Genomic DNA, 13,649 nt, shown 5'->3' on the forward strand with positions numbered 1-13,649 from the left:
GTGTTGCCCTCTATGTCAATGACCAGCTGGAGTGCATGGAGCTCTGCCTGGGGATGGGTGAGGAGCCGACTGAGAGCTTATGGGTCAGGATTAAAGGGAAGGCAGGGACAGGTGACATTACGGTGGGGGTCTGCTACCGGCCACCTGACCAGGAAGACCGAGCGGATGAGGCCCTCTATAGACAGATAGGAGCAGCCTCATGCTCACAAGCCCTGGTCCTCATGGGGGACTTCAACCACCCCGACATCTGTTGGAGGGACAACACGGCAGGGCATAAGATATCCAGGAGGTTCCTGGAATGTGTCGATGATAACTTCCTTCTCCAAGTGGTAGAGGAGCCAACAAGGAGAGGTGCTACGCTGGACCTTATTCTCACCAACAAGGAGGGGCTGGGAATGTGAAGCTCAAGGGCAGCCTGGGCTGCAGTGACCATGAAATGGTGGGGTTCAAGATCCTACTTAGGGCAGCAAGGAGGGCGCACAGCAAGCTCACTACCCTGGACTTCAGGAGAACAGACTTTGGCCTCTTCAGGGATCTGCTTGGTAGAGTGCCATGGGACAAAGCCCTGGAGGGAAGAGGGGCCCAAGAAAGCTGGGTAATATTCAAGGATCACCTCCTCCAAGCTCAGGAGCGATGCATCCCAGCAAAGACGAAGTCAGGCAAAAACACCAGGAGGCCTGCATGGATGAACAAGGAGCTCCTGGACAAACTCAAACACAAAAAGGAAGCCTACAGAGGGTGGAAGCAAGGACAGGTAGCCTGGGAGGAATACAGAGAAATTGTCCGAGCAGCCAGGGATCAGGTTAGGAAAGCTAAAGCCCTGATAGAATTCAGTCTGGCCAGGGACATCAAGGGCAACAAGAAAAGATTCTATAGGTACACTGGGGATAAAAGGGAGACAAGGGAAAATGTGGGCACGCTCCAGAGGGAAACGGGAGACCTAGTTACCCGGGATACGGAGAAGGCAGAGGTGCTCAATGACATTTTTGCATAGGTATTCATCAGCAAGTGCTTGAGCCTCACCACCCAAGCCGCAAAAGGCAAAGGCAGGGACTGGGAGAAGGAAGAGCCTCCCACTGTGGGAGAACATCAGGTTTGAGACCATCTCAGGCACCTGAAGGTGCGCAAGTCCATGAGACCAGATGAGATCCATCCGCAGGTCCTGAGGGAACTGGCGGATGAAGTTGCTAAGCCACTATCCATCATATTTGAGAAGTCGTGGCAGTCCCGTGAAGTTCCCACTGACTGGAAAAGAAGAAACATAACCCCCATTTTTAAAAAGGGAAAAAAGGAAGACCCGGGGAAATACAGGCCAGTCAGTCTCACCTCTGTGCCTGGCAAGATCATGGAACGGATCCTCCTGGAAGCTATGCTAAGGCACGTGGAGGACAGGGAGGTGATTCCAGACAGCCAGCATGGCTTCACCAAGGGCAAGTCCTGCCTGACTAACCTCGTGGCCTTCTATGACGGAGTGACAACATCAGTGGACATGGGAAGGGCTACAGATGTTGTCTATCTGGACCTCTGTAAGGCCTTTGACACGGTCCCCCACAACATCCTTCTCTCTAAACTGGAGAGGTATGGATTTGATGGGTGGACTGTCCGGCGGGTGAGGAATTGGTTAGATGGTCTCATCCAGAGGGTAGCGGTCAATGGCTCAATGTCCAGATGGAGATCGGTGACGAATGGCATCCCGCAGGGGTCCGTATTGGGACAGGTACTGTTTAATATCTTCATCAATGACATAGACAGTGGAATCGAGTGCACTCTCAGCAAGTTTGCAGATGACACCAAGCTGAGTGGTGCGGTCAACATGCCAGAGGGACGGGATGCCATCAGAGGGACCTGGACAATCTCGAGAAGTGGGCCCGTGTGAACCTCATGAGGTTCAACAAGGCCAGCTGCAAGGTCCTGCACCTGGGTTGGGGCAACCACCAGTATCAGTACAGGCTGGGGGATGCAGGGATTGAGAGCAGCCCATGTGGAGAAGGACTTGGGGGTGCTGGTGGATGAAAAGCTGGACATACGCCAGCAATGTGTGCTCGCAAACCAGAGGCCAACCATATCCTGGGCTGCATCAGAAGAAGCGTGGCCAGCAGGTCGAGGGAGGAGATTCTGCCCCTCTGCTCTGGTGAGACCCCACCTGGAGTACTGTGTCCAGCTCTGGAGCCCTCAGCATAAGAAAGACACAGACCTGTTGGAGCGGGTTCAGAAGAGGGCCATGAAAATAATCAGGGGGATGGAACACCTCCCCTGTGAGGAAAGGCTGAGAGAGTTGGGGTTGTCCAGCCTAGAGAAGAGAAGGCTTCGGGAAGACCTTATCGCAGCCTTTCAGTACGTAAAGGGGGCTTATAAAAAAGATGGCAGCAGACTTTTTAGCAGGGCCTGTTGCAACAGGACAAGGGGGAATGGCTTTAAACTAAAGGGGGGTAGATTTAGACCAGATATAAGGAAGAAATTTTTTACGCTGAGGGTGGTGGAACACTGGCACAGGTTGCCCAGAGAGGTGGTGGATGCCCCATCCCTGGAAACATTCAAGGCCAGGTTGGAGGGGGCTCTGAGCAACCTGATCTAGTTGAAGATGTCCCTGCCCACGGCAGGAGGGTTGGACTAGATGACCTTTAGAGGTCCCTTCCAACCCAAACTATTCTATGATTCTATGATTATTTACACTAACTGAACCATGTATATGTACTATATAAACAAATCTATTCATAAAGACTCAGAAACCACTACTATGCTTCCTGGTATTCTATTCCAGTTACTAGGGATTAGCCCACCAGCCTAGATGACAAGCCACTTCTGCTAAACAGCTATACAATTTTTTTTAGATATCTCCTAGCGGATAAGTTTCCTTAGAAAAGGACGTAAGGTCTACAGTGAAGACGTGATGTAACATACAGAACACGCTGTGCAAATGAATGTACTGCCACCCACATATGCACCTTTTCCTAAGGAGCACTCTCATACTCACAGAAGCAAGGTAAAGACAACAAAAACCAACAAACCTTACCTTTCGGCAGACACTTTCAAAGTTAACTTCTGTCCTAAGAGCAAGTCTCGTAACTTCATCTGGCTTTATTTCCTGTGGATGAAAAATATATTTATTATTCTTATGATCAGACTTTACGAAATCTTTCTAAGGTTCACCTTCCTCAGAAACATTCTAACTTCATGGCATCTCCCACTGATCTCTTAAAGGAAGAAAATCAGTTTGTTATACAGAGATTGGGGTTTTTTGTGTGTATGTAAATACTGCATTTACTGACTTCCAAAACATTACTTACACCTAATCTGACTACTTCTACTACTACTGAGGGCAATAGAGATTTTCAACAGCAAAGTATGCAGAAGGGTGATTTTATTTACAGAAATGTTTAAATTGCCTGTATTGTTGTGCTACAAATAAACTTTGGAAGGTTTGAAATGCTTCACTTATCTTAGACTCTGAAGTTACATCAGAACTTATCAACATATATGAATATATATAATATTCTTATATTATACATAAGTTTAAGACAATGAAAATGAAGTTGAGGAGAAAAAAAATAAATCTATTTTCTGAAGAGACTGACTACACATGCAGTTTTCATTCCTGAACTTAAGCATTTCCATTGGCAGATGAAATGAAGGAATGAAAATCCTGGAAAAGTGGATTTTGTTAAATGTTGAGTATTTTATGAAACATGCACTAATGACAGATTTCTCGTTATTTTAAAATACATATTTTATATATGTTGTATTACAAAATGCCCTATTAACCTTATCAATTGAATACACTGAATATTGGCTTTTTCCTCCTAGGGCACTGCGTCAAATAAATCATGTTACATACCAGTTGTTTGCCAGATGGCCATTTTAAAAGCATTTTAACTACTGTTATGCAGAGCCCAAATAACTTCTACACATTCATAGTTCCGAAAAATGAAAAACTGTACAAGGAAACCCAGTTATTCTGACAGCTTTCATCTAGATCTAGCCTATATCACAATGCTGGTGGCTTCAACACCTGAAGAAAATTACCTGTTTGCTGAATTTCTAAAACTCCAGGAAAGCAGATGACTTAAATATAAAATACAGTAATTTTGGAATACTTGTGGTCAATAAAGAAGAAGAAAACCTACAACAGAAGTGCCCATGCAAAGTATTATAGTTTGAGAAAATGAGACATGTCCAGGTGCTTGGGCTGCACCTGTAGTTAATATTATGCTCAGATCTGGACAAGAAAGATGCGAACTGAAAACCCTTAAAAGCGACTACTGTAACTAATGGCTCAGAATAATTAATGTATTAGCAAAGATTCAAATGCAAATTGAATTATGGGAGACATGATAAGTTACAAATGTCTAGAAAAAAAATGTACTACATAATAGGGGAAGAATTTCATGTTCAACAATTAAATTATACTTGTTTGTTTCTCTGTTTTTCCCTACTTAATCATCCTTGATAAGTATTCCAACACTTTCATTTAACATCCTGCTCTATTGTTAAGTTTCCATATTCTATCCTGTTTCTGTCCTAAATCTGGAGAAGTCTGCACACTTCCTTAGATGTAATTTCAGGAAGAACCAAGTAGCTTACTTTCTTATAGAGGGTCATACCTTGCGTTTCAAAATCTTATGTTGTCCTTCCTTCTATGTATTAGATACCTTGCAGAGAGTTTGCACCTTACCTAGATCTTTAAGGTGTTGCGTAAATTGCTTGTCTTAAAACTATAAGCAAGCATATAATAATAGGAATAAAATAACAGAACAAAATTAAATTAACAAAAAAAGAAAATATTTTTGTGAATGTCAGAAGAGCTTCTTGACAATGAGGTCTAGAAGTCTGCAAAATCATCTCCCAAAGGTACTGGTGGAAGCCCAATCACTTGGAGGACAGAATCCAGACTGGAAAAACACTGGTGGATGTAGGAAACAATCTTCTACTGGCAGATGGACAGTTGGATGACCTAATAGAATCTAGAGATGGAAAAGACCTGTGATTCAGTTTTCCATGACTTTCCAAAGCGTTTCACAGATGGTGAAAGTAGGACACGGCAGTTAAGCGACATGCTTACTGTCACATAGTTGGTTGGGGGCTATGAATGAAGCTCTGGAACCCAATACTATTCATAAAGCAAGCTGTTGCTTTATTAAAAAAAAAAAGATAATTTATATGATCTTCACCACCCCCCACCCCCCCCAAATGCCTTTTTCCTATATCTTTAGGATTTAAATGCAGCAACCTGGTTCAGAGGGGAGGCAGGTAAACTTCAGCAATCCCTACGCTAGAATGTTAAAGGTTTAATTTTTATATGACAATATTGCAGAATTCCCTTAACAATGCAGAATCATGCTTAATAATAGAGAAAGAATTACAGTTTGGAATGTGAAGTCATGAATGGAGCTTCACTGAAATGCTTTCTCATCAGCAGGTTCAACCAGTAGTGAAGCTCAGCTATGCAGCTAGCTGCCACAGACAAGGCACTGCCTTCTACAGCACCCACATGTAACACCCCCAGGACTCACATGAGTACAGCCAGCCAAGACCTCTTCCTCCTTTTTGTCTGGTCAGGATTGAAGCTCACTATTGAGAGTATGCAACCTCCCACCCTGTCTAGATTCATAAGTACATGCACATTCATGGATCCCTCAAATATCAGCACAGCGTATCCCTCTGTCCATCTATTACCCCTCTGCCTGGGTCCAGAGCCCTTTTATCCATCTCGTGGGCCTCCTACTTGCAGCAAGTCACTAGCAGGCAGATGTACGCACTCACACTCTTGCCTTACAGGCACCCCACGCTCACAGGTCCCTCCTGAACACCAGCACAGGCCCTCTACCCACCTGATACCCCTGCCCACACCCAGCGCCTCCCACTCACTGCTAGTCCAACTTGAAGTTTGCTACTGAATTACACGACAGACACACACGTGGGGTCAAACCACATGAAAATACAGACACTCTGCCTGCCCCTATCAGCAGCAGGCACGAGGCACACGGGCTGCAACCTGCGGTCCCAGTCCAGATGCTGTGCCGAGAGCCTCACTTGCTTCACTTGCCCCAGTCTCACCCGTAGCTGTGCCCAGGACACACACTGTCCCTGTCCTCCCATCTGGGACATGTGCTGCTCCTGCCCCCGTGGCTGGCGCCGAGACCCTCACCTGGCTCCTGCTGCTCACACCACAGTCTCGGGGCACCTACACCCCTGGTCTGACTCCAGTTGCTGGCCCCGTATCCACTCATGCCAGTCCCCTCAGTAGCTGGCACCTAGTCCTTAGAGCACTCGCACACACAGGATAGAGAGATTACACAGAGAGTTAAGAAAAGATTTATAAAATGATGACAGACTGTGGCAATCAGACTCAGGGCTTGGTCAGATAAGTGTACTGACTGACACTGGTTGGGACTAGCCTCTCTGATACCTGCTCCCACCTATGCCCCCTAAACATTGTTCAGTAAGTTTCGCACAGTCCACAGGTTCCCCCATATCCCAAAATCCTCATGTTCATCTTGTTTCCCCTTCTTATCAGTTACAAAGTCCAGGTTGGCCTTCCCAAAGCAATACCAGTAGTTTCTTAATGGCCCATTACTTAGTGACTGAAGACTTTTTGTCTTTGTCACTGTCTCTGTTATCCCTTGTCCACCAGCTCTGTTCCTCTCTGTGTTTTTGTTCACCCCTTCCCCCTTCACTTATTATTCCCTTAGCATTGAAAAGGTCCACTACTGGAGGCTCATAATGAAGAATGCTCTCACCACTTCCACATGCACTCACAGATTACAGCTGCTTTCTGAAATCATGTTAATACTTGGTATCATAACATTCTGTGCTGGTAAGTTTCCAAGATCAATGACCTGTTATGTTCCAAGTGAAGAGGGAATACAAGAGTTAAGAGGGAACCAGATAAGTATGCTACTTTATGAATTATCTGGTCCACAATAATCCCAGATTAGGTAAATAGAGACAAAGCCCCTCTTACCAGCCAACACACACACACTCTCCTTCTCTCCTTGAAAATCATCTCTGTCAAACATTTTAAACAACCCCCAAATACCTTAAAAAAAAAAAAAAGGCCTTAAAAATAAAGTGTTTAAGTACTGACTGCCTCTTGAGGGATGATGAAAAACAACTGTTGGGATCAACAGACCCTTCTCCCCTGCATGCCGACCACGTTTTCTCTTGTGGGAAAGAGACTACAATTACAAAAAGAGCTACTGACTTTCAGATACACCGCCAGCACCGATGGCACCAGTGCCCTAGCTGGCAAACACTGGCACGCTGATGCTGCACCCTTATCTCCACTGCTGTCACGAAACCCTTTAAGAGACAGGGACGTGAGCATGGGAAGACTCTCTGCAGGCTGATGTACACAACACAAAGCACAACGGTGTAGCTCTCTTTGTCCTGGTGCCTGAGCTGAGCCAACAACTGCCACAGGAGCAACCAAGATGAGACTGGATGAGGTGGTGAAGGCAACAGAGCAGCAGCAGCAGGACCAGCCTGACTCTCAGAGCTGGGATTTGCACAATTTTTCAACAATTTTCACAAGGTGGAGACCAAGGGTCCTCCAGGCATTCACTGCTCGAGCAGCTGCTCCACACTCTTGACGAACTGAACTGTCAGCCAGTTGAACCTCGTCACGGCTGCAGGCAGATGACTAGGCCTTGGCCTGAGATTAAGCTGAATAAACAGGATGTGAAAAACTACTGGACATAAGAAAACTGCTTGATGTGACAGATAACACAAGAAGCTAACAGAGTGGCTGGATTTTACAGATCATTAAAGGAGAGTTACGTGAAAAACAGACAAGCTCCAGTAGCTTGGACAGGTGGAGTACGAGGTAGCTTTCGGGGGGGGGGGATGACATCTTGCAAGGCTGACGGTACCCAGCTAACCGTACTGGTAATAGCACACAAAGCCAAGACTGCCTATGGAGTCACAGTGAAATACCAAATTTTGGGAAAAAGTAACTATGGGTGGGCAAAGACTGGCCTGGGCTGGGAAGAGGGAGTGCTGGAGTACAGGAAGGGATATGGTGGCGCGCAGTGGTGGTAGCTGTGGGGCAGCCATGCAGCTCTGAAGTGAGTCCCAGTACCGGAGGCAGCGAGCTCACCCCACTACTTACAGAAACTTAGAACAGCAAAGTTTGGGTTTTTTGTTTTTTTTTCAAATGATGAACTTAAATAAACCATAACTGTCTTACACAGAAAGGCAAGACTATATTGAACAGAAGTATATCAAGCATAAATGGCATCTGAAAATATGATTTCATGCTGATATTGATCGTGGTTGCTCAGACAACACTTTACCCAAGTGATACTGAGGAAGATACAGTTTCTAACTTAATGGGTATGAAAATGTAATTTATTGAATAGCCTTTGGAAGACAGGAAAGACACAAAAACCCCCTGTCGGATGAGGCTTTGACACATCTCAGAAATGCAAGATTATTCACATAGAATATATTCCCAGCTATGCTGTCTAAGGCAGTTTCAGATGACTCAAGAAAAAAAAGTTTGCCAGTAGTGGCCTGTGGAAGCAACTTAGGAGTCCTCACACTATTAAAACCCACCCAATTTCAATTTTGACTAGTATTTTCCTTTTACCTTTATCATGCAATTCATTCATTTTCCTCATTATTTTTTCATATTTTATTAGCTGTACAAGTGTTAAGCCTTTCCTTACGAAATCACTCCATATACACCATCTTTATAAGATAATTTTTGTCTAAAAATGGAGGAATTTCTATAAAAAAAAAAAGTAATAGAATCAGGGTATATACAAGTAGATTACAGAACACCCATACCAAAAATCAAATATTTCTGGTGAAATCTCAACCATAGTTTGTTACCCATTACTGCACTTACAGCTTTTAAAGCATTATCATAATTTTTACCGTTGAACAGGTGTTTGAGACTACTTTCTCACAAAGTTTCTTATATTTTTCCACAGCATTCAGTCTCATTTTGCTGTTTGATGTCATTTTTCTAGGTTCCTCAGTGAGGAGAAAGGGATAGGAAAAAAAAACAAGCCTCATTTCAGAACAGGTCTTCAGCTTTTTTTTTTTTTTTAATAATTTAATCCCTGCATAGCTTCCTGTCATAACTAATTTGTTCCCCTAAGTCTGTAGAAGTTCAGTATTTTAGTCATTCAGAGCAAAAGTAGTCTTTGACCCTTAGTGTAAATACTACCATTGTGAAAGTACACAAAAATGGGATCATGCACTTACAAGCAGGATGTTCAAAGTAGTGAAATAAATCACCCATGGTTCACCTGAAAGTTTATACGCTTTTCAAAAAGAAACTAAATCCATGATAAGAGTACAAGTTTGTTTCAGCTATGAAGGCCTGTTTTCAAGAAATGCAGTACTCTAATTGGTTATACCAAACTGATTATGAAGAAAAAGGGACACTTTTTTCCCCCTAACAGTTTACAAATCCAAATCCTTTGTCAGTAACTGTGACACAAATATTTATTTTTATACATACACACATGCTTGTATGTGTATACACACACACACACACAAGAATTTCTACAGATGTAAGTCTCATTAGTGGACCACCATAACAAACTAAATGGCACTCTGCCTATGTAAAAAAATAAAATAAATCCACCCCCCAAGCCCCCATTTTACCAGATGTGAAACCAAGATGAATAATATTGCCAGGAGGGGAATTTGGATAAAATTAATAAACAGAAGAATAGGACAGAAAATTTAAACTGGTAAGTAAAAATTTGATATTGTCTAGTTAGGCGTGGCTTAAACTTATTAATAAGTTTATTAAACAAATCAGTGCTACACTGAGATATCTGCTTTATTATAAAATCACTATGTAATTTTACCAACAGACAAAATTAAGCACTTTCGAGTAGCTGGCTGCCTTCCTGCCAGTACTTACAAACTATTACCAAGTCACCTCTCAAGCTTCCTTTTGAGTAATTAAATGTCCTGAACTTCATCTACCACAGAATGAAAATTTGTTTGTATGTAACCTCTTCAAGTCTCTTCTGTATTTGCTCTCATTTTTTAAATACAATTTTTAAATTAGGCATAAAAATGGGATGCAGTATCTGTCTTGGTAATATCATACAGAAGAAGAGAACTCTCATTCTAGACAAAGAGCCCGTAGCCTTCCTTACTCCTGGAAATTTAATCTTGTATTTGGCTTTACTTTTTTCCTCAATGGAATCCAGGCAATCCAGGTCACTCATCTTTAGCCATCACCTTTAAATTACATAAAAACCTTCCAGAGAGGTCTACTGATTTGTCTCAAATTTCCCTAACTGTAACCTGATGTTAGGTGAACTCAGAACACTGTATTTGCTACTTGTTTGTGACTGCACCTTCTGAAGTAAATTTTCTGACACCTAAAGACTCAGACTTTTGTTTTAATGATTTCCTGCTTTGTTGACTGTGACAAGTAATCCCAAAAACCCATTTATCTCCTCTGGCCAAATGACAACATGAGAATGCCCGAATGATGCAACTGCACCATTTTTTTTACTTGGTGCTAAGAAATAGACTGGATAATCATTAAAATGTTTCATTCCTAGTTAACAAAAATATAAGCTGATACATTAATGTAAATGCATATAGTAGCACTACTTTGATACTAAAAATTCTGTTGCTAGCAGCCCCTAGAAATCTCCAGTCTTTGCACACATATATTTCTACTAAAAATACAGCACAATCTGAAAGTGTGGCAAGTGAAAAACAGATTTTTTTCATCAGGAATTCAATCCAGCATTTCAATTCTAAAAAGACCTGCCATTGCCTCCTGTTGCAGCAGACTGCAAACAGACACTTTACATAATGCTTCACATCCGCGGATGTGAAAGCATTATGCTACAGTTACCAAGGGTTTCAAATTACTGCTGAGGAGGACTGAGGTTTTCAACCCACAGATGAGAATCCAGTGAGCGCTGATAACAGTCTCATTAGAGGTAGACTGATGCACAGGGAGTCTAGGATGGCACTGTCAGGGCCATCCCTGTCACAGGTCTGAATTTGACTGATGCCCAGAAAATTAAGAAGGTATACAGACTGCCAAGTCACTTGTTCAGAATATTACTGCCCTCCAAGAGTCAAGTAAGTATCTAGATATCTCTGTGCTAAAAGCTTTCCTGAGGTTTGTTTTGGTTTTTTGGTTGTTTGTTTTTTAAACAGTATTTTGGGAAAAACCTGCACCCACCAATCCTAGAAGTGTCAGCTTACCTCCTGGCCCATGCAGCTGAAATGGGGATTCATTCTTGGGGTTTTTGGGTGAATCACACTTGGGGCTCAGGGCAGAGGATGTGCTGGGAAACTTCAGCACTTCAGCTCCCTCAGTTTACAGAATCCCCCCATACTACACAGAGAAGCGCCCTACTATGCCTCCCAAGCCACACTCAGTTCATGCTAGATTTAAATAAAATGCAATTAAAGTAATATTCAAAACAGACATAGACACATTTGTAAAATGCTTAGGTAAAGAAATGAAAGACAAGATACGCTTAATCTACCTACACTAAGGTTAAAGATCTCTCTGCCTTACTCAGGTGGAGTCGCCGTTCTTCCTGGCAAGGTGACACTCAGGATTTTCGACATTTGTGCATATTTATGCCACAGCCTGCACCTTTCAGATAGAGAAAGCAAGGGAGTCTATTTGGGAGCTACTGTCGTGGTTTCTTTGGTGACTCACTGGCACTTCACTGGCATAAACCCTTGCTTTTTAAATTACAGATGGACATAAAATCTAAGTGGTGCAAACACGTAAAGCTTATAAAAATACACAGTACTCTACTGGGTGCTAACAGAGACCATAAGGGACAATAATTAACCACTGTAGGGTGAATGTGTTTGGGAAGATGGATTCCCAATCCTTTTCATCTAGTATAACATAATATACTGACAAAGTAAAGAATGCGTGTTGAGACATAAATGCACTCAAAATTAATATAAACAAGACAAATAAATCAGCATATTACTAATGTATTCTTTTTTCTAAGTGAAAATGACATGTCACATTACAATGGGGGTAGGAATGTCTTTCCAATTAGCAATGCTCTGCATGTTGTGGGAACTTCTCACTATTAAACTGTTTTCATACTATCAGTCTTACAAATATTTACTAATACTGTTTGAATAAATACTGTTTCAGAAGTTTGCACATTTTCAGGAATGACATCTTCTTTTAATAAATGACTTCAAGAAGTTAAACTTTTGCTAAGCTTACAGCCAATGTAGTAAGTCTGAAAGTTCAAAGTATGCAGATATACAGATTTAGCTTTCCATAGAAGTCAAGTTTTACTGTAAATACCTGTGTCATAAAGAACAGACAAATACAGGAAAGCAAAACCACAACAAAAAAAAGATTCCATAGATCTTTTTTTGTTCCACCAGTCTAGCCAACAAAGCTTTTCCCGGCAACCTGACTGGATGACTTGATTCTATATCATCACATACTGAAACCAGAGGTTTTATCCAGTAGAAATGAAGACATTTTCTCTCTAATTGCAGACAAATTAAGTGAATTATAATTTAAATACATTCCCCTATATCATTAGGTTTTAAGATTATTATTATGTCCTACAGTAATTATAGTATTTTTCACTTATCAAATATCTAGATTCTGTATTACAAAGAGAAAGGAAAGCATAGAAAGAAAGGGTTCTACAGTTGCTCATTTTCCTAAAGTATATGCTAAAGAAAATTTCATGTATTTTTAATTACTTTGCATGTTTCATCGATTGCCTTACATTTTCAAAAGCTTTATAGAATTTAACGTTGTTTTGACTTGCCTTTTAATATATGACTTCTCAAAATAAAAAATAATAATCTTCCTTGAAATTATTAATTTTCATCCTTGTTGGATTAATAACAACTTGGGCAGGAATACTACAGAATAGCTTAAACAAAAATAGTAAAACTTTGTTCTCATTTTAAAATAACAAAACCAAAGAAGTTACTAGAGGAAATTATCAGAATAGAACTTCTCAAAAAATTGAAAGCTGTACAACCATCTCACTTTAGATGAATATATGGCATTTGATTTTGTTGGGAATTAACTATTACTAACCTGTTAAAAAAAGAGCACTCCAAAATTACAGTTAATCATTGGGAACGCAAGAATGTATTTCAAGGGGAACTTGTCTAGCAATTGTTCTTTTTGTAAACTACACTGGTGTCAGGTTTTTGCTGGCACCAATTTTAAACATTACTAAATGTCTACAGTATTGCTGTCTCAGTTTAGATCCAAGTGAAATTCAATGTCAACCTGTGAGTTTTCATCTACTAAGTTTCACACTACAAAATCTTATCATTTTCTGTTTTTCCTGTTCTCTGGAAAATTGAAGTTCTTAAAATACTCATAAAACAAAACTACACGATATTCCTATAAACAGAGTTTTGTCCAAATGGTTACCTTCCTCTAGCTAAATATCCTTATTCTGCTATGCTGTACAAGCTCTCTTAAAAGCAGAGCATGCAGCTGAGGCAAAGACTACTTATTCATGCAGTTTAGTAACAAAACAAAATGAAAAAACAACTCCCCAAAAGAAGAGTTAACATAGCTAGTTTGTTTAAGCTGTTGTAAAATACCCAAACTTTATTTGGCAAGTATAGGCTGCTCTTTTCTGCCACGTTTATAAACTAATTTAATATTTCAAGAGGTATGCAAGTCAAATGCC

The 13,649-nt window shown here is 41.4% G+C and overlaps 1 protein-coding gene across 1 annotated transcript in view; it reads right to left on the reverse strand.

Moving 5' to 3' along the window:
• The window catches only part of SRFBP1 (serum response factor binding protein 1), an 87,271-nt gene that overhangs the window by 26,374 nt on the left and 47,248 nt on the right, over nt 1-13,649 (reverse strand). The window contains exon 4 of the mRNA XM_076361743.1: nt 3,014-3,085. Within this exon, the coding sequence (XP_076217858.1) occupies nt 3,014-3,085 (72 nt within the window). The remainder of the gene's footprint in view (nt 1-3,013; nt 3,086-13,649) is intronic.

Source organism: Aptenodytes patagonicus, chromosome Z (genome assembly GCF_965638725.1).
Source record: "Aptenodytes patagonicus chromosome Z, bAptPat1.pri.cur, whole genome shotgun sequence".
NCBI classification, from domain to species: Eukaryota; Metazoa; Chordata; class Aves; order Sphenisciformes; family Spheniscidae; genus Aptenodytes; species Aptenodytes patagonicus.